This window comes from Heptranchias perlo, chromosome 18, assembly GCF_035084215.1.
Source record: "Heptranchias perlo isolate sHepPer1 chromosome 18, sHepPer1.hap1, whole genome shotgun sequence".
Classification (NCBI taxonomy): domain Eukaryota; kingdom Metazoa; phylum Chordata; class Chondrichthyes; order Hexanchiformes; family Hexanchidae; genus Heptranchias; species Heptranchias perlo.
In genome coordinates, this window is record NC_090342.1 from 2,107,836 (window position 1) to 2,128,244 (window position 20,409).

The 20,409-nt window shown below is 44.9% G+C and overlaps 1 protein-coding gene across 12 annotated transcripts in view; it reads right to left on the bottom strand.

The window, feature by feature from the left end:
* ppfibp1b (PPFIA binding protein 1b) overlaps positions 1 to 20,409 on the bottom strand; it is a 168,379-nt gene that overhangs the window by 81,539 nt on the left and 66,431 nt on the right. For all 12 annotated transcript variants that reach the window (XM_067999196.1, XM_067999203.1, XM_067999205.1 and 9 more), the window contains exon 3: positions 19,590 to 19,795. In XM_067999196.1, the coding sequence (XP_067855297.1) occupies positions 19,590 to 19,795 (206 nt within the window). The remainder of the gene's footprint in view (positions 1 to 19,589; positions 19,796 to 20,409) is intronic.

Here is a 20,409-nt window from a genome sequence, read left to right on the forward strand (position 1 = left end):
GGGAAGGAAGGACAACTCTCTGGATGACAGTGCTTTACATAACCGAAGTGCAGCTACTTATGTAAGAAAACACAGCTGACAGACATATTGTACACAAAGTCCCACAAACAGCGATATGAAGAATGACCAAATCTACTTTTGCTGGTATTGGCTGAGGAAAGAATGTTGCCCAAGAACCAGAGAGAACCCCTTGCTCCTCTTTGAGATGAACAGGGATGGGCAAACAGCCTTCCTCATCTGTATTTATCTTGTGAACCAGATACCACTTCACATCACTTGTGTGTCTAGAAATAGATTGCACTGAATTTGTGGCGCCTGTCTATGGTTTGATGGCTTTCACTGAAACTGTGTCTCTGGGTTTTGTTTTGCTTAACAGCAATGTTAGTGAAATTACACAATACCACCATGCAGCAGAAATCAACTGCTACAATATTCAGGCATAATGAATAATTTATAGATAATTAGGTACCATTTAACACAACAGGGCTGCATGATCAGTTTCAAAGGGTTCACCCCCCCCCCCCCCCCCCCAAGAGAGGAATGCTGCCAATATGGAATCCAAAACAAACATGGGAAGCAAATGATCTTTAGTGCAGTTAATGCTACACATCAAACTGAAATGTTTGTTCACATACATCTCCATGGCATCAGTTATTGTCTTGAAAAGTACACATGCATGCTTTTGGAGATATTTTCAATACTTTCCTCTGTTAGCTTTAAAACAATGGCATTATCTGTAAATGCGTAGTGATTTGCTGAATCTAACACACAAAGGAATACGTTGGTAACTAGTCGATCTCACATGGCATTACACATAGGGAGTTAAGACTAAGTGTAGTCTTAAGCTGGACTGGGGCTGAGGGCAAGGGATAATTGGGACCCGGTCACACAGATGTAATTTAGTCCCTATTTTTAAATATACATTCTGTCCTTAATTATGTATTTCCATTATGCATTCCTGTATATTTATAATAGGCACTGACAATCTGAAATAGTCATGCTGCAATTATGCTTCTTGCCAGTGGTAAGAACATAAGAAACAGGAGCAGGAGTAGGCCATATGGCCCATCAAGTCTGCTCCGCCATTCAATCAGATCATGGCTGATCTTCAACCTCAACTCCACTTTCCTGTCCGATCCCCATATCCCTCGATTCCCCTAGAGTCCAATAATCTATCCATCTCAGTCTTGAATATATTCAATAACTCAGCATCCACAGACCTCTGGGGTAGAGAATTCCAAAGACTCAACCCTCAGCAAAGAAATTCCTCTATCTCAGTCTTGAATGCCTGACCCCTTATCCTGCGATTATGCCCCCTAGTTCTAGACTCCCGAGCCAGGGGAAACAATCTTTCAGCGTCTACTCTGTCAAGCCCCCTCAATCTTATACGTTTCAATTAGATCACCTCTCATTCTTCCAAACTCGAGAGTATAGGCCCATTTTACTCAACCTCTCTTCCCAGGAATCAATAGTGAACCTTTGTTGCACCGCCTTTAAGGCGAGCATATCCTTCCTTAGATAAGGAGACAAAAACTGTACGCAGTACTCCAGGTGAGGCCTCACTAAAGCTCTGTACAATTACAGCAAGACTTCTTTACTCTTGTACTCCAACCCCCTTGCAATAAAGGCTAACATACCATTTCCTTTCCTAAATGCCTGCTGTACCTGCATACTAACTTTGTGTTTCTTGTACGAGGGCACCCAAGTCTCTCTCAATTCCAACATTTAATAGTTTCTCACCATTTAAAAAATATTCTGTTTTTCTATTCTTTCTACCAAAGTGAATAACTTCACATTTCCCTACATTATACTCCATCTGCCACCTTCTTGCCCATTCAATCTGTCTATATCCCTTTGCAGGTTCTTTGTGTCCTCCTCACAGCTTACTTTCCCACCTAGCTTTGTATCGTCAGCAAACTTGGATACATTACACTGGGTCCCTTCATCTAAGTCATTATTATAGATTGTAAATAACTGAGGCCCAAGCACTGATCTTTGTGGCACCTCACTAGTTACAGCCTGCCAACCTGAGAATGACTCATTTATCCCTACTCTGTTTTCTGTCCTTTAACCAATCCTCTATTCATGCTAATATATTACCCCCAACCCCATGAGCCCTTACCTTGTGTAACAACCTTGTGGCAACTTATCGAATGCCTTTTGAAAATACAAATATACTACACCCACTGGTTACCCTTTATCTACCCTGTTAGTTACATCCTCAAAAAATTTGTCAAACACAATTTCCCTTTCATAAAACCATGTTGACACTGCCTAATCATATTATGATTTTCTGAGTGCCCTGTTACCACTTCCTTAACAACGGATTCCAGCATTTTCCCGATGACCAATGTCAGGATAACTGGCCTGTCGTTCCCTGTTTTCTCTCTCCCTCCATTCTTGAATAGCGGGGTAACATTTGCTACCTTCCAGTCCACTGGGACCGTTCCAGAATCTAGGAAATTTTGGAAGATCACAACCAATGCATCCACCATCTCTGCAGCCACCTCTCTTAGAACCTTAAGATGTAAGCCATCGGGTCCAGGGGATTTATCGGCTTTGAGGCCCATTAGTTTGTCCAGTACTTTTTCTCTAGTGATACTAATTGTTTTAAGTTCCTCACTCATTTACTCCTTGGTTCCCCTCTGTATTTGGTATGCTTTTTGTGCCTTTTACTGTGAAGACAGATACAAAATATTTGTTTATTGCATCTGCCATTTCCTGATTCTCCATTATAATTTCTCCTGCCTCAGCCTCTAAAGGACCAATGTTTACTTTTGCTACTCTCTCCCTTTTTACATGATTGTAGAAGCTCTTGCAATCTGTTTTTATATTTCATGCTTGTTTACTTTCATATTCTATTTTCTCCCTTTTTATCCATTTTATGGTCGTCCTTTGTTGGTTTCTAAAACTCTCCCAATCCCCTGGCTTACTACTACTCTTGGCAACATTACAGGCCTTTTCTTTCAATCTAATACTCTCCTTAACTTCTTTAGTTAGCCACGGGTGAATCACTTTTCCTGTGGAGTTTTTATTTCTCAATGGAATGTGTATTTGTTGAGAATATTGCAAAGTTTCTTTAAATGTTTGCCATTGCTTTCCAACTGTCATACCCTTTAATCTAATTTCCCAATCCACCCTTGACAACTCGCCCCTCATTCCTATGTAATTGGCTTTATTTAAGTTTAAGGCTCTAGTTTCTGACTTAAGTACATTACTTTCAAACTCAATGTGAAATTCTAAATATATTATGATCACTCTTCCCCAGAGGTTCTTTTACTGGGAGATTACTAATTAACCCTGTCTCATTACATAATACGAAATCTAAAATAGCCTGTTACCTGGTTGGTTCCATGACGTATTGCTCTAGGAAACCGTCTTGAATATATTCCATGAACTCGTCTTCCAAACTACCTTTGCCAATTTGATTTGCCCAGTCTATATGCAGATTAAAGTCCTCCATGATTACTGCATTAATGTGTTACAAGCTCCCATTATTTCATGATTAATACTCTGTCCAACGGTATTGCTACTATTAGGGGACCTATAAACTACTCCCAGTGTTTTCTGCCCCTTGTTATTTCTAATTTCCACCCATATTGATTCTACTTCCTGATCTTCCGAGTCAAGATCCTTTCTCACCACTGTCCTTATGTCATCCTTTATTATTAGGGCTACATCCCCTCCTTTTCCATTCTGCCTGTCTCTTCTAAATGTCATTTACCCTGGAATATTTAGTTCCCAACCTTGGTCATTTTGTAACCATGTCTCTGTAATGGCTATTAGGTCAAACCCATTTATCTTTATTTGTGCAATTAATACATCTATCTTGTTACAAATGCTCCGTGCATTCAGATAAAGAGCCTTTAATTTTGACTTTTTAACCATTTTGTCCTGCTTTGACCTTACTTGTTGTTGCACTATTATTGGTAAACTCTCTTGGGCCTTGTGCTGCTGGCTTCGCCTCCGACTGCGCCTTTTATCCTCCTGCTCTCTCGGGCCTTGGCAGCACTCAGTGCTCCCAAGAGCAGTGTAATTACAGCCTGACATGTTTCACATTGACAGTTGCCTTTACAAATGTGGGCATAGGAATTTATAATGAGAAATCTGACCAGAAGTGCACACAGAAGGAAGATTGTTAATCTATTAAATAGAATGGTTGCTGCAGGAGCTATGCTCTGCAGTGTAAAAAAGGCTTCACCAGCATCTCCTTCATTTTGCAGCCCATCACCTTTTAAACCACTCCTGTATTTTAAAACATTATTCATAACTGCAATGTCACTCGTAAAAGCTGCTGAAACATGTCGGCATGTTTTAATTTCCTGCCTTCCTTTCTCCTCATCTCCCAGCCTATTTCAGTTTCTTTTTAACTTTGCTTCATGATTTCTGTCTCTGCTTTTCTTCCCCGTTTATATCCTGATCCTGAGTCAAAGGAAATTGAATGTATACTTCAAAAGGAGAAATTTGCAGGGCTATGGGGAAAGAGCAGGGGAGTGGGACTAATTGGATAGATCTTTCAAAGAGCTGGCACAGACACGATGGGACGAATGGCCTCCTTCTGTGTTGTATGATTCTATAATTCTAAGTTCATCAATTTTAGAAAATGAAAGTGACCTGAGACCCACTGAATACTGTTGTTAGGATAAGTGTAAGCACCACTTTAACCTACTAAATGCTACAGTAACTGGGTCATTTGAATCAATGCAGCATCTGACACTGCTTCACCTCTTCAGAATCAAGTACTCATTCAAACCTCATTTTCTTTAACAGGATAAAATAGCACAGCATATACAGTCGGGACATGTTCAGTACCATAACTGTTAAAACATGTGGCGCTACTCATGACTGTTGACTGCGAGTTATGTAATGAAGTAATGAGTATTTGTGGGACTCAAATGAGAAATTAATGGGACTAAAAGACGATAAATCCCCTGTGCCTAATGGCCTACATCCAAGGATTCTAAAAGTGCTGGCTACAGAGATAGCGGATGCATTGGTTGTGATCTTCCAAAATTCCTTAGATTCTAGAAAGGTCCCAGCGGATTGGAAGGGAGCAAGTGTAACCCCGCTATTCAAGAAAGGAGGGAGAGAGAAAACATGGAATTACAGGCCAGTTACACTGACATCAGTCCTTGGGAAAATCCTGCAATCCATTATTAAGGAAGTGGTAACAGGGCACTTAGAACAATATGGTTAGGCAGAGTCAACATGGTTTAATGAAAGAGAAATTGTGTTTAACAAATTTAGTGTTTTGAGAATGTAAGTAGCAGGGTAGATGATAAAGGGGAACCAGTGGATGTAGTATATTTGGATTTTCAAAAGGCATTCGATAAGGTGCCACATAAGAGGTTCTTACGCAAGATAAGGGCTCATGGGGTAAGGGATAACATTAGCACAGATAGAGAATTGGTTAATGGACAGAAGACGGAGTAGGGATAAACAGGTCATTTTCAGGTTGGTACGCTGTAACTAGTGGGGTACCGCAAGGATCGATGCTTGGGCCTCAGCTATTTACAATCTATATTAGTGACTTAGATGAAGGGACCGGGTGAAATGTATCCAAGTTTGCTGACGATACAAAGCTAGGTGGGAAAGTAAGCTGTGCGGAGGACAAAGAATCTGCAAAGGGATACAGACCAGATTAAATGAGTGGGCAAGGTGGCAGATGGAGAATAATGTAGGGAAATGTGAGGTTATTCACTTTGGTAGGAAGAATGGAAAAACAGAATATTTTTTAAATGATGCGAAACTATTAAATTCCATCACCATCCCTGGGAATGTCCTGTCCCACCGGCAGGACAGTCCGACCAGAGGTGGCGGTAGAGTGATATACAGTCATGAGGGAGTGGCCCTGGGAGTCCTCAACATTGACTCTGGACCCCATGAAATCTCATGGCATCAGGTCAAACATGGGCAAGGAAACCTCCTGCTGATTACCATCTACCGTCCTCCTCCATGTTGAACATCAGCTGGAGGAAGCACTGAGGGTAGCAAGGGCACAGAATGTACTCTGGGTGGGGGACTTCAATGTCCATCACCAAGAGTGGCTCGGTTGCACCACTACTGACAGAGCTGGCCGAGTCCTGAAGGACATAGCTGCCAGACTGGGCCTGTGGCAGGTGGTGAGCGAACCAACACGAGGGAAAAACTTACTTGACCTCATCCTCACCAATCTACCTGTCGCAAATGCATCTGTCCATGACAGTATTGGCAGGAGTAACCACCGCACAGTCCTCGTGGAGACACAAAGTCCCGTCTTCACACTGAGGAGACCATCCAACGTGTTGTGTGGCACTACCACCGTGCTAAATGGGATAGATTCAGAACAGATCCAGCAGCTCAAAACTGGGCATCCATGAGGTGTTGTGGGCCATCAGCAGCAGCAGAATTGTATTCCAGCACAATCTGTAACCTCATGGCCCGGCATATTCCTGACTCTACCATTACCAACAAGCCAGGGGATCAACCCTGGTTCAATTAGGAGTGTAGAAGAGCATGCCAGGAGCAGCACAAGGCATACCTAAAAATGAGGTGCCAACCTGAAGCTACAACTCAGGACTACATGCATGCTAAACAGCGGAAGCAACATGCTATCGACAGAGCTAAGCGATTCCACAACCAACGGATCAGATCAAAGCTCTGCAGTCCTGCCACATCCAGTCGTGAATGGTGGTGGACAATTAAACAACTAACGGGAGGAGGAGGCTCTGTAAACAGCCACATCCTCAATGATGGCAGAGTCCAGCACGTGAGTGCAAAAGACAAGGCTGAAGTTCTTTGCAACCATCTTCAGCCAGAAATGCCGAGTGGATGATCCATCTCGGCCTCCTCCCGATATAGAGAGAGAGAGAGAGAGAGAGAGAGAGAGAGAGAGAGACATAGAGAGTTATACAGCACGGATAGAGGCCCTTCGGCCCATCGTGTCCGCGCCGGCCATCAGCCCTGTCTACTCTAATCCCATATTCCAGCATTTGGTCCGTAGCCTTGTATGCTATGGCATTTCAAGTGCTCATCCAAATGCTTCTTGAATGTTGTGAGGGTTCCTGCCTCCACAACCCTTTCAGGCAGTGAGTTCCAGACTCCAACCACCCTCTGGGTGAAAAAGTTCTCTCAAATCCCCTCTAAACCTCCCGCCTTTTACCTTGAATCTATGTCCCCTTGTTATAGAACCCTCGACAAAGGGAAAAAGCTCCTTAGTATCCATCCTATCTGTGCCCCTCATAATTTTGTACACCTCAATCATGTCCCCCCTCAGCCTCCTCTGCTCCAAGGAAAACAAACCCAATCTTCCCAGTCTCTCTTCATAGCTGAAGCACTCCAGCCCTGGTAACATCCTGGTGAATCTCCTCTGCACCCTCTCCAAAGCGATCACATCCTTCCTGTAGTGTGGCGACCAGAACTGCACACAGTACTCCAGCTGTGGCCTAACCAGTGTTTTATACAGCTCCATCATAACCTCCTTGCTCTTATATTCTATGCCTCGGCTAATAAAGGCAAGTATCCCATATGCCTTCTTTACCACCTTATCTACCTGTTCCGCCGCCTTCAGGGATCTGTGAACTTGCACACCAAGATCCCTCTGACCCTCTGATTTGCCTAGGGTCCTCCCATTCATTGTGTATTCCCTTGCCTTGTTAGTCCCTCCAAAGTGCATCACCTCGCACTTTTCCAGGTTAAATTCCATTTGCCACTGTTCCGCCCATCTGACCAACCCATCTATATCGTCCTGCAGACTGAGGCTATCCTCCTCGCTATTTACCACCCTACCAATTTTTGTATCATCAGCGAACTTACTGATCATACCTTTTACATTCATATCCAAGTCATTAATGTAGACCACAAACAGCAAGGGACCCAGCACCGATCCCTGTGGTACCCCACTGGCCACAGGCTTCCAGTCACAAAAACAACCTTCGACCATCACCCTCTGCCTTCTGCCACTAACTGGCCACTAAGCCAGTTTTGTATCCAAAGTGCCAAGGCAACCTGGATTCCATGGGCTCGGACCTTCTTGACCAGTCTCCTGTGGGGGACTTTATCGAAGGTGTTACTGAAATCCATGTATACCACATCCACTGCGTTACCCTCATCCACACGCCTAGTCACCCCCTCAAAAAATTCAATCAAATTAGTCAGGCATATCTCCGCCATCAAAGAAGCCAGTGTTCAGCCAATTCGATTCACTCCACGTGATATCAAGAAACGGCTGAGTGCACTGGATACAGCAAAGGCTATGGGCCCCGACAACATCCCAGCTGTAGTGCTGAAGACTTGTGCTCCAGAACTAGCTGCGCCTCTAGCCAAGCTGTTCCAGTACAGCTACAACACTGGCATCCACCCGACAATGTGGAAAATTGCCCAGGTATGTCCTGTCCACAAAAAGCAGGACAAATCCAATCCGGCCAATTACCGCCCCATCAGTCTATTCTCAATCATCAGCAAAGTGATGGAAGGTGTCGTCGACAGTGCTATCAAACGGCACTTACTCACCAATAACCTGCTCACCGATGCTCAGTTTGGGTTCCGCCAGGACCACTCGGCTCCAGACCTCATTACAGCCTTGGTCCAAACATGGACAAAAGAGCTGAATTCCAGAGGTGAGGTGAGAGTGACTGCCCTTGATATCAAGGCAGCATTTGACCGAGTGTGGCACCAAGGAGCCCCAGTAAAATTGAAGTCAATGGGAATCAGGGGGAAAACTCTCCAGTGGCTGGAGTCATACCTAGCACAAAGGAAGACGGTAGTGGTTGTTGGAGGCCAATCATCTCAGCCCCAGGGCATTGCTGCAGGAGTTCCTCAGGGCAGTGTCCTAGGCCCAACCATCTTCAGCTGCTTCATCAATGACCTTCCCTCCATCATAAGGTCAGAAATGGGGATGTTCGCTGATGACTGCACAGTGTTCAGTTCCATTCGCAACCCCTCAGATAATGAAGCAGTCCGAGCCTGCATGCAGCAAGACCTGGACAACATCCAGGCTTGGGCTCATAAGTGGCAAGTAACATTCGCGCCAGATAAGTGCCAGGCAATGACCATCTCCAACAAGAGAGAGTCTAACCACCTCCCCTTGACATTCAACGGCATTACCATCGCCGAATCCCCCACCATCAACATCCTGGGGGTCACCATTGACCAGAAACTTAACTGGACCAGCCATATAAATACTGTGGCTACGAGAGCAGGTCAGAGGCTGGGTATTCTGCGGCAAGTGACTCACCTCCCGACTCCCCAAAGCCTTTCCACCATCTACAAGGCACAAGTCAGGAGTGTGATGGAATACTCTCCACTTGCCTGGATGAGTGCAGCTCCAACAACACTCAAGAAGCTCAACACCATCCAAGATAAAGCAGCCCGCTTGATTGGCACCCCATCCACCACCCTAAACATTCACTCCCTTCACCACCGGCGCACTGTGGCTGCAGTGTGCACCATCCACAGGATGCACTGCAGCAACTCGCCAAGGCTTCTTCGACAGCACCTCCCAAACCCGCGACCTCTACCCCCTAGAAGGACAAGGGCAGCAGGCGCATGGGAACAACACCACCTGCACGTTCCCCTCCAAGTCACACACCATCCCGACTTGGAAATATATCGCCGTTCCTTCATTGTCGCTGGGTCAAAATCCTGGAACTCCCTTCCGAACAGCACTGTGGGAGAACCGTCACCACACGGACTGCAGCGGTTCAAGAAGGCGGCTCACCACCACCTTCTCGAGGGCAATTAGGGATGGGCAATAAATGCCGGCCTTGCCAGCGACGCCCACATCCCGTGAACGAATAAAAAAAAAAGATTAATTCCTGGGTTGAGATGGTTGTCCTATGAGAGGGTGAGTAAAATGGGCCTATACTGTCTGGAGTTTAGAAGAATGAGAGGTGATCTTGTTGAAACATGTACGATTCTAAGGGGGCTTGACAGGGTAGATGCTGAGAGGTTGTTTCCCCTTGCTGGAGAGTCTGGAACTCAGGGGCATAGTCGCAGGATATGGGGTCAGCCATTTAAGACTGAGATGAGGAGGAATTTCTTCACTCAGAGGGTTGTGAATCTTTAGAATTCTCTACCCCAAAGGGCTGTGGATGCTGAGTTGTTGAGTATGTTCAAGACTGAGATCGATAGATTTTTGGACTCTTGGGGAATCAAGGGATATGGGGATCGGGCAGGAAAGTGGAGTTGGCGTCGAAGATCAGCCATGATCTGACCGAATGGCAGAGCAAGCTCGAGGGGCCATCTGGCCTACTCCTATTTCTTATGTTCTTATGTTCAATGTCGACCCATTGCATGAGTACCATTTAACTGAAACCGAATACATGGGAAGCAAGGAAGAAAAGACTGTGCATTTATATAGCACCTTTTACACCTTCGGGACTTCGCAAGGTGATTTACAGCCAATGGATTGTTTTTAAGTGTGGTCACTGTTGTTACGTCAGCACATGTAGCAGCCAACGCAGCAACTTCTCAAGTAGTAAATGAGATGACTGATACCATAGAACAGCATTTATGACGGGGTATGATGCCATTTTTTTCAAAACCTAAGTCACATTTCCTAAAAATTCACCACTTTTTATTTTTAATATGCCAATTTCATTAATAAACTTGCTAGCTTCACTTCATTTTATTTTAGTACAAATATCCATTAACTAGACTATGCACTCTACACCCAAGTGAAGGCTCTTTAACACTCCAAAACACTATTACTTTCATCTGGTTTGTCCAAATGCATATATGTGTACATAAATCAAAATATTGATATTGACTAGTAATAGTCAGAAGTCACCACAGGATGGCACTGTCTGATAGACCAAATCAACTTCTCTCATTGGCCCACTGGAAGCAAAATAAAAGCCATATTTAACATCAGCAAAGGTGAAAAGATTAGAATGCATTAAGCATTAAAAGCTGAGTCATTGGACAGATACCATCAACGATGTTGATGGGGTTAGATGAAGGGTGGGAGGAGGCTCATGTGGAGCATAAACACTGGCATGGACCTGTTGGGCCAAGTGGCCTGTTTCTGTGCTGTATGTTTTATTTGGCTCACCTATTCCTTCGTGTCTCCAAGTCCCACTGTAGGACCTGAGCACAGAATAAAGACTGACACCAGTACTGAGGGGAGTGCTGTGTTGAAGATGCTGTCTTTTGGATGAGACGTTAAACCTGCCTGTTCAGGTGAATGTAACAGATCCCATGGTACTATCTGAAGAGGATCAGGGAGTTCTCCCTGTATGCTGGCCAACATTCCTCCTTCAAGCAACACCGCCATAACAGATTAACTGCTCATTTATCTTGTTGCTGCTTGTGGGACCTTGCTGAAAGCAAATTGACTGCACTTTGAAAGTAATTAATTGGCTGTAAAGCACTTTGGGATGTCCTACAGTGGATGAGCAATGTAGAATGAGGGAACATAGATATAAAATTAAACATAAGGACAGATAGCAGGAGAATGATTTTTTAAACAGAGGGGTGTGAGCCGAAGGAATATACTACAGGTACCAGAGTTACTGACTGAAGCAAAAAAAGTCAGCCTTCAATAGGTTAGACAGATGGTTGAAAAAGGAAAGAGAAATGGGGATAGAGTGGGCACATGAAATTAGGATACTACTCATGGAGCACAGACACCAGAGACTGGTTGGGCCAAACGGCCAGTTTCCCTATTGTAATTCAATGCAATTTTATGAGGATGTGACAGGTGCGATATAAGTGCAAGTTTCTGTATGCTTCCTCTGATCAGTGATCAAAGAAAACATTTTCAGAATAAACAGCAGGGGAAAGGGCACTAAGCAATAAAATAAATCAGCAAAGGTGAAAAGATTAGAATGCATTAAGCATTAAAAGCTGAGTCATTGGACAGATATCAACAATTTAGAAAATTCCCCAAGACTATTATTTATGCTACAATGACAGTGCAACCCTGAACATTCGGAGTTTCTGCTTCCCGTTGGTGAAACCAGCCACTTTTAGTGGTGGGGAGGTTGGCATCAAAAAGCAAAGCTGCTGCCAGCCTTGGTTTTGTCCCAGCCACTCGAGGACCATCTATGATTTGCATCGGAAAAGGTCACCTGAGGGGAAGTGAGTTTTTTTCTTAAAAAGCTTCCTCTCATTTTTGAAATTGACGTTTACAGTTGCAAACAGCAGCCAAATTACTTTACTTTTCAGTAATTACAGCAGCTGTTTGAGCCTGTAAACAAATTATTAGTTTTAAAAAATGATTTTTTTTTGAAAGCCTGGAAAATGACAAAAGCAGTAACTATTAGGTGAAAACATCTGAGCCAGGAACACCTTTCACCCGTTCTTCAAGATCTTCGTTGAGGAATCCAGAATGGGGTTGTATTAACCTCTTTTTGATCCAACAGGTTTAGGATTCAGAAGATCAAATGATTATTGAAGTTTCAGAGAGGAGAGAGTTGGTCAGGTCAGTTGGCAGTCCACTGATAAGCCAGTGGGAATGGACAAATTCAAACTCCAATTCAAGTGCCCTCCACTTGGAAGGAGAACATCAAAATGTCAGGGAGGAGTAGCCCACACAAATTGTGTTTTAAAAATAAAACAAAAACATTAAATGAATGCACTAGTTGCTTTGCTGTTGGGTGGGTGAGCTGGTTGACAGCAAAACCACCTGCAGCTACTGACCAATTGTATCTCGGAGCTGGAGCTGCGGGTGGATTCACTGTGGAGCATCCGTGATGCAGAGAAACTCGTGGATAGCACGTTTAGCGAGTTGGTCACACCGCAGGTAAAGGGAGTACAGGCAGGAAGTGAATGGGTGACCACCAGGCAGAGTAAGAAGTGCAGGCAGGTAGTGCAGGGGGCCCCTGTGGCCATCCCCCTCTCAAACAGGTATACCGTTTTGGATGCTGTTGGGGGAGATGGCTCACCAGGGGAAGGTGACAGCGGCCAGGTTCATGGCACCGTGGCTGGCTCTGCTGCACAGGAGGGCAGGAAAAAGAGTGGCAGAGCTATAGTGATAGGGGACTCGATTGTAAGGGGAATAGACAGGCGTTTCTGCGGACGCAACCGAGACTCCAGGATGGTATGTTGCCTCCCTGGTGCAAGGGTCAGGGATGTCTCGGAACGGCTGCAGGACATTCTGGAGGGGGAGGGTGAACAGCCAGTTGTCGTGGTGCATATAGGTACCAACGATATAGGTAAAAAACAGGATGAGGTCCTACAAGCTGAATTTAGGGAGTTAGGAGTTAAACTAAAGAGTAGGACCTCAAAAGGTAGTAATCTCAGGATTGCTACCAGTGCCACGGGCTAGTCAGAGTAGGAATGACAGGATAGCTAGGATGAATACGTGGCTTGAGAGATGGTGCAAGAGGGAGGGATTCAAATTCCTGGGACACTGGAACCGGTTCTGGGGGAGGTGGGACCAGTACAAATTGGACGGTCTGCATCTGGGCAGGACTGGAACCAATGTCCTAGGGGGAGTGTTTGCCAGTGCTGTTGGGGAGGGTTTAAACTAATGTGGCAGGGGGATGGGAACCGATGCAGGAAGTCAGTGGGAAGTAAAATGGTGACAGAAACAAAAGGCAGTAAGGGAGAGTGGACAAAACATGACCGGACAGATGGTCTGAGAAAGCAGGGCAAAGACCAAGGGAAGTCTAGATTAAACTGCATTTATTTCAATGCAAGAAGTCTGATGGGCAAGGCAGATGAACTCAGGGCATGGATGGGTACATGGGACTGGGATGTTATAGCTATTACTGAAACATGGCTAAGGGAGGGGCAGGACTGGCAGCTCAATGTTCCAGGGTACAGATGCTATAGGAAAGATAGAGCAGGAGGTAAGAGAGGAGGGGGAGTTGCGTTCTTGATTAGGGAGAACATCACGGCAGCAGTGAGAGGGGATATATCCGAGGGTTCGCCCACTTAGTCTATATGGGTAGAACTGAAAAATAAGAAGGGAGAGATCACTTTGATAGGATTGTACTACAGACCCCCAAATAGTCAACGGGAAATTGAGGAGCAAATATGTAAGGAGATTACAGATAGCTGCAAGAAAAATAGGGTGATAATAGTAGGGGACTTTAACTTTCCCAACATTGACTGGGACAGCCATAGCATTAGGGGCATGGATGGAGAGAAATTTGTTGAGTGTATTCAGGAGGAATTTCTCATTCAGTATGTGGATGGCCCGACCAGAAAGGGGGCAAAACTTGACCTCCTCTTGGGAAATAAGGAAGGGCAGGTGACAGAAGTGTTAGTGAGGGATCACTTTGGGACCAGTGATCATAATTCCATTAGTTTTAAGATAGCTATGGAGAATGATAGGTCTGGCCCAAAAGTTAAAATTCTAAATTGGGGAAAGGCCAATTTTGATGGCATTAGACAGGAACTTTCAGAAGTTGATTGGGAGAGTCTGTTGGCAGGCAAAGGGACGTCTGGTAAGTGGGAGGCTTTCAAAAGTGTGTTAACCAGGGTTCAGGGTAAGCACATTCCTTATAAAGTGAAGGGCAAGGCTGGTAGAAGTAGGGAACCTTGGATGACTCGGGAGATTGAGGCACTAGTCAAAAAGGAGGCGGCATATGACATGCATAGACAGCTGGGATCAAGTGGATCCCTTGAAGAGTATAGAGATTGCCGGAGTAGAGTTAGGAGAGAAATCAGGAGGGCAAAAAGGGGACATGAGATTGCTTTGGCAGATAAGGCAAAGGAGAATCCAAAGAGCTTCTACAAATACATAAAGGGCAAAAGAGTAACTCGGGAGAGAGTATGGCCTCTTAAGGATCAACAAGGTCATCTATGTGCAGAACCACAAGAGATGGGTGAGATCCTGAATGAATATTTCACATCGGTATTTACGGTTGAGAAAGGCATGGATGTTCGGGAACTTGGGAAAATAAATAGTGATGTCTTGAGGAGTGTACATATTAGAGAGGGAGGTGCTGGAAGTCTTAACGCGCATCAAGGTAGATAAATCTCCGGGACCTGATGAAATGTATCCCAGGACGTTATGGGAGGTTAGGGAGGAAATTGCGGGTCCCCTAGCAGAGATATTTGAATCATCCACCGCTACAGGTGAGGTGCCTGAAGATTGGAGGGTAGCAAATGTTGTGCCTTTGTTTAAGAAGGGCGGCAGGGAAAAGCCTGGGAACTACAGACCGGTGAGCCTGACATCTGTAGTGGGTAAGTTGTTAGAGGGTATTCTGAGAGACAGGATCTACGGGCATTTGGAGAGGCAGGGACTGATTAGGAACAGTCAGCATGGTTTTGAGAGGAAAATCATGTCTCACAAATTTGATTGAGTTTTTTGAAGGGGTGACCAAGAAGATAGATGAGGGCTGTGCAGGAGACGTGGTCTACATGGACTTCAGCAAAGCCTTTGACAAGGTACCGCATGGTAGGTTGTTACATAAGGTTAAATCTCACGGGATCCAAGGTGAGGTAGCCAATTGGATATAAAATTGGATTGACGACAGAAGACAGAGGGTGGTTGTAGAGGGTTGTTTTTCGAACTGGAGGCCTGTGATCAGCGGTGTGCCTCAGGGATCGGTGCTGGGTCCGCTGTTATTTGTTATTTATATTAATGATTTGGATGAGAATTTAGGAGGCATGGTTAGTAAGTTTGCAGATGACACCAAGATTGGTGGCATTGTGGACAGTGAAGAAGGTTATCTAGGATTGCAACGGGATCTTGATAAATTGGGCCAGTGGGCCGATGAATGGCAGATGGAGTTTAATTGAGATAAATGTGAGGTGATGCATTTTGGTAGATCGAATCGGGCCAGGACCTACTCCGTTAATGGTAGGGCGTTGGGGAGAGTTATAGAACAAAGAGATCTAGGAGTACAGGCTCATAGCTCCTTGAAAGTGGAGTCACAGGTGGATAGGGTGGTGAAGAAGGCATTCAGCATGCTTGGTTTCATTGGTCAGAACATTGAATACAGGAGTTGGGATGTCTTGTTGAAGTTATAGAGTCATAGAGTCATAGAGTTATACAGCACGGATAGAGGCCCTTCGGCCCATCGTGTCCGCGCCGGCCATCAGCCCTGTCCACTCTAATCCCGTATTCCAGCATTTGGTCCGTAGCCTTGTATGCTATGGCATTTCAAGTGCTCATCCAAATGCTTCTTGAATGTTGTAAACAATTTTACAACACCAAGTTATAGTCCAGCAATTTTATTTTAAATTCCAAGCTTTCGGAGGCTTCCTCCTTCGTCAGGTGAACGATGTGAAAACGATTTTCACATCGTTCACCTGACGAAGGAGGAAGCCTCCGAAAGCTTGTGAATTTAAAATAAAATTGCTGGACTATAACTTGGTGTTGTAAAATTGTTTACAATTGTCAACCCCAGCCCATCACCGGCATCTCCACTTCTTGAATGTTGTGAGGGTTCCTGCCTCCACAACCCTTTCAGGCAGTGAGTTCCAGACTCCAACCACCCTCTGGGTGAAAAAGTTCTTTCTCAAATCCCCTCTAAACCTCCCGCCTTTTACCTTGAATCTATGTCCCCTTGTTATAGAACCCTCAACAAAGGGAAAAAGCTCCTTAGTATCCATCCTATCTGTGCCCCTCATAATTTTGTACACCTCAATCATGTCCCCCCTCAGCCTCCTCTGCTCCAAGGAAAACAAACCCAATCTTCCCAGTCTCTTCATAGCTGAAGCGCTCCAGCCCTGGTAACATCCTGGTGAATCTCCTCTGCACCCTCTCCAAAGCGATCACATCCTTCCTGTAGTGTGGCGACCAGAACTGCGCCCAGTACTCCAGCTGTGGCCTAACCAGTGTTTTATACAGCTCCATCATAACCTCCTTGCTCTTATATTCTATGCCTCGGCTAATAAAGGCAAGTATCCCATATGCCTTCTTTACCACCTTATCTACCTGTTCCGCCGCCTTCAGGGATCTGTGAACTTGCACACCAAGATCCCTCTGACCCTCTGTCTTGCCTAGGGTCCTCCCATTCATTGTGTATTCCCTTGCCTTGTTAGTCCCTCCAAAGTGCATCACCTCGCACTTTTCCGGGTTAAATTCCATTTGCCACTGTTCCGCCCATCTGACCAACCCATCTATATCGTCCTGCAGACTGAGGCTATCCTCCTCGCTATTTACCACCCTACCAATTTTTGTATCATCAGCGAACTTACTGATCATACCTTTTACATTCATATCCAAGTCATTAATGTAGACCACAAACAGCAAGGGACCCAGCACCGATCCCAGTGGTACCCCACTGGCCACAGGCTTCCAGTCACAAAAACAACCTTCGACCATCACCCTCTGCCTTCTGCCACTAAGCCAGTTTTGTATCCAAAGTGCCAAGGCACCCTGGATTCCATGGGCTCGTACCTTCTTGACCAGTCTCCTGTGGGGGACTTTATCGAAGGCCTTACTGAAATCCATGTATACCACATCCACTGCGTTACCCTCATCCACACGCCTAGTCACCCCCTCAAAAAATTCAATCAAATTAGTCAGACATGATCTTCCCTTGACAAAGCCATGTTGACTATCCCTGATTAATCCTTGCTTCTCCAAGTGGAGACTAATTTTGTCCTTCAGAATTTTTTCCAATAATTTTCCTACCACTGATGTTGGGCTCACTGGCCTGTAGTTCCCCGGTTTTTCCCTACTCCCCTTCTTGAATAATGGTATTACATTAGCGGTTCTCCAGTCCTCTGGCACGTCCCCTGTGGCCAGAGAGGTTCTGAATATATGTGTCAGAGCCCCCGCAATCTCCTCCTTTGCCTCACACAGTAGCCTGGGATACATTTCGTCCGGGCCTGGGGATTTATCCATTTTTAGGCCTGCTAAAACCGCCAATACCTCCTCCCGCTCGATGTTAATATGTTCGAGTATATCACAGTCCCCCTGCCGTATTTCTATGTCTACATCGTCCTTCTCCATAGTGAAAACAGATGCAAAAAATTCATTTAGAACCCCTCCTACATCTGCCGGCTCCACACACACATTGCCATTTTTGTCCCTAATGGGCCCTATTTTTTCCCTAGTCATCCTCTTACCCTTAATATACTTATAAAACATCTTAGGATTTTCCTTTATTTTGCTCGCCAGTGTTATTTCATGGCCTTGATCTCCTAATTTCTTTTTTAAGTATCCCCCTGCACTTTTTGTACTCCTCTAGGGCTTCCTCCGTCTATAGCCTTTTGTATCTGCCAAAAGCCCTCCTTTTTTTCCTAATCCATTCTCGTATATCCCCTGACATCCAAAGTTCCCTGGAGTTCTTGGAACCACCCTTGACCTTTACAGGAACATGTTGCCATTGTATGGTCTCAATCTCCCTTCTGAAAGACTCCCATTGCTCCGATGCGGATTTTCCTACAAGCGGCTGATCCCAGTCTATTTTGGCCAGATCCTGCCTTATCCTATTAAAATCGGCCTTCCCCAATTTAGAACCTTTATTTCCGGCCCCTCCCTGTCCTTTTCCATGACCACCTTAAATCTCACCGAATTATGGTCACTGTCACCAAAGTGCTCACCTCCTCGCACTTCTTCCACTTGGCCGGCCACATTCCCTAGAATTAGGTCCAGTACCGCCCCCTCTCTTGTAGGACTTTCTACATGCTGGCTCAAAAAGCTCTCCTGGATGCACGTTAAGAATTTTGTACCCTCTAAGCCTTTTACACTCTGAGTATCCCAGTTAATATTGGGGAAGTTGAAATCCCCCACTATTATTACCCTATTTGTACAAGACATTAGTAAGGCCACACTTGGAATACTGTGTACAGTTCTGGTCACCCCATTATAGAAAGGATATTATTAAACTAGAAAGAGTGCAGAAAAGATTTACTAGGATGCTACCGGGACTTGATGGTTTGACTTATAGGGAGAGGTTAGATAGACTGGGACTTTTTTCCCTGGAGAGTAGGAGGTTAAGGGGTGATCTTATAGAAGTCTATAAAATAATGAGGGGCATAGATAAGGTAGATAGTCAAAATCTTTTCCCAAAGGTAGGGGAGTCTATAACGAGGGGGCATAGATTTAAGGTGAGAGGGGAGAGATACAAAAGGGTCCAGAGGGGCAATTTTTTCACTCAAAGGGTGGTGAGTGTCTGGAACGAGCTGCCGGAGGCAGTAGTAGAGGCGGGTACAATTTTGTCTTTTAAAAAGCATTTGGACAGTTACATGGGTAAGATGGGTAAAGAGGGATATGGGCCAAGTGCAGGCAATTGGGACTAGCTTAGTGATATAAACTGGGCGACATGGACATGTTGGGCCGAAGGGCCTGTTTCCATGTTGTAAACTTCTATGATTCTATGCTTCAAAATGGGCCCTTCCAATCAACAAGGAGGTAGGGCAAGGTGGTTCTCCATGCCAATCTGCCTCGGCAACATCTTTTAACTACCTGTTAAACAAATTGAGGTCTAATCAGCAGTTGCAAAATAGCCATACACTGCACAGATCTTTGTGGGAAAGTGCTAAAGGTTTTAAAAATAGAGTACATACAAGGTCAAGGAGGCAGTCTTTATACAATACTGCAAGTACTTTTCAAATCTTCTACATTCCCGTTATATGCCAGTATATTTTTCTCCATTTTGTCAGCGCGAATATAAAGCGGAGACATGTTTACATTCAAACTAACTGGAAAGAAAAACTAGGAACAATTGAAAGTAGAAATTCTATACCAAGCTACTCACCAGGTGACTCTGTAACCATTCACCCAGAAGTTCCGCAGTGGAGTCTGGTATCTGACACCTCAGTCCATCCTTCTCCTCATTCTCCATCAGCTCTAGTAGTCCACGAAGATCTTCTACAAGGTGTAAGACTCGCAGTCCACCTATATAGGGGGAGTTAGGTGACTGGCAGTCAAACAGGCCATTTGTGTAGTCCAAGGTCTTTGAACCTGGTCAAAAACAAATTGAAAAAAAATTAACTCTGTCATGAACATCTCATTCAATAGAATCATACAGCACAGGAGGCCATTCGGCCCATCGTGCCTGTGCCGGTTCTCTGAAAGAGCTACCAATTAGTCCCACTCCCCTGCTCTTTCCCCATAGACCGGCAAATTTTTCCTTTTCAAGTATATATGCATTTCCCTTTTGAAAGTTACCATTGAATCTGCTTCCACCACCCTTTCGGGCAGTGTATTCCAGGCCATAACAACTCGCTGAGTAAAAAAATTTCTCCTCATCTGCCCCTGGCATTTGTGCCAATTACTTTAAATCAGTGTCCTCTGGTTACTGACCCTCCTGCCTGTGCAGTTTCTCCCTATCTACTCTATCAATACCCTTCATAATTTTGAACACCTCTTATCAAACCTCCCTTTAACCTTCTCTATTCTAAGAAGAACCACCCCAGCTTCTCCAATCTCCCAACATAACCAAAGTCCCTCATTCCTGGTATCATTTGAGCAAATCTCCTTTGCATTCTCTCCAAGATCTTGATGTCCTTTCTAAAGCTGATGCCCAAAATTGGACACAATACTCTAGCTGAGGTCTAATCAGTGATTTGCAGATG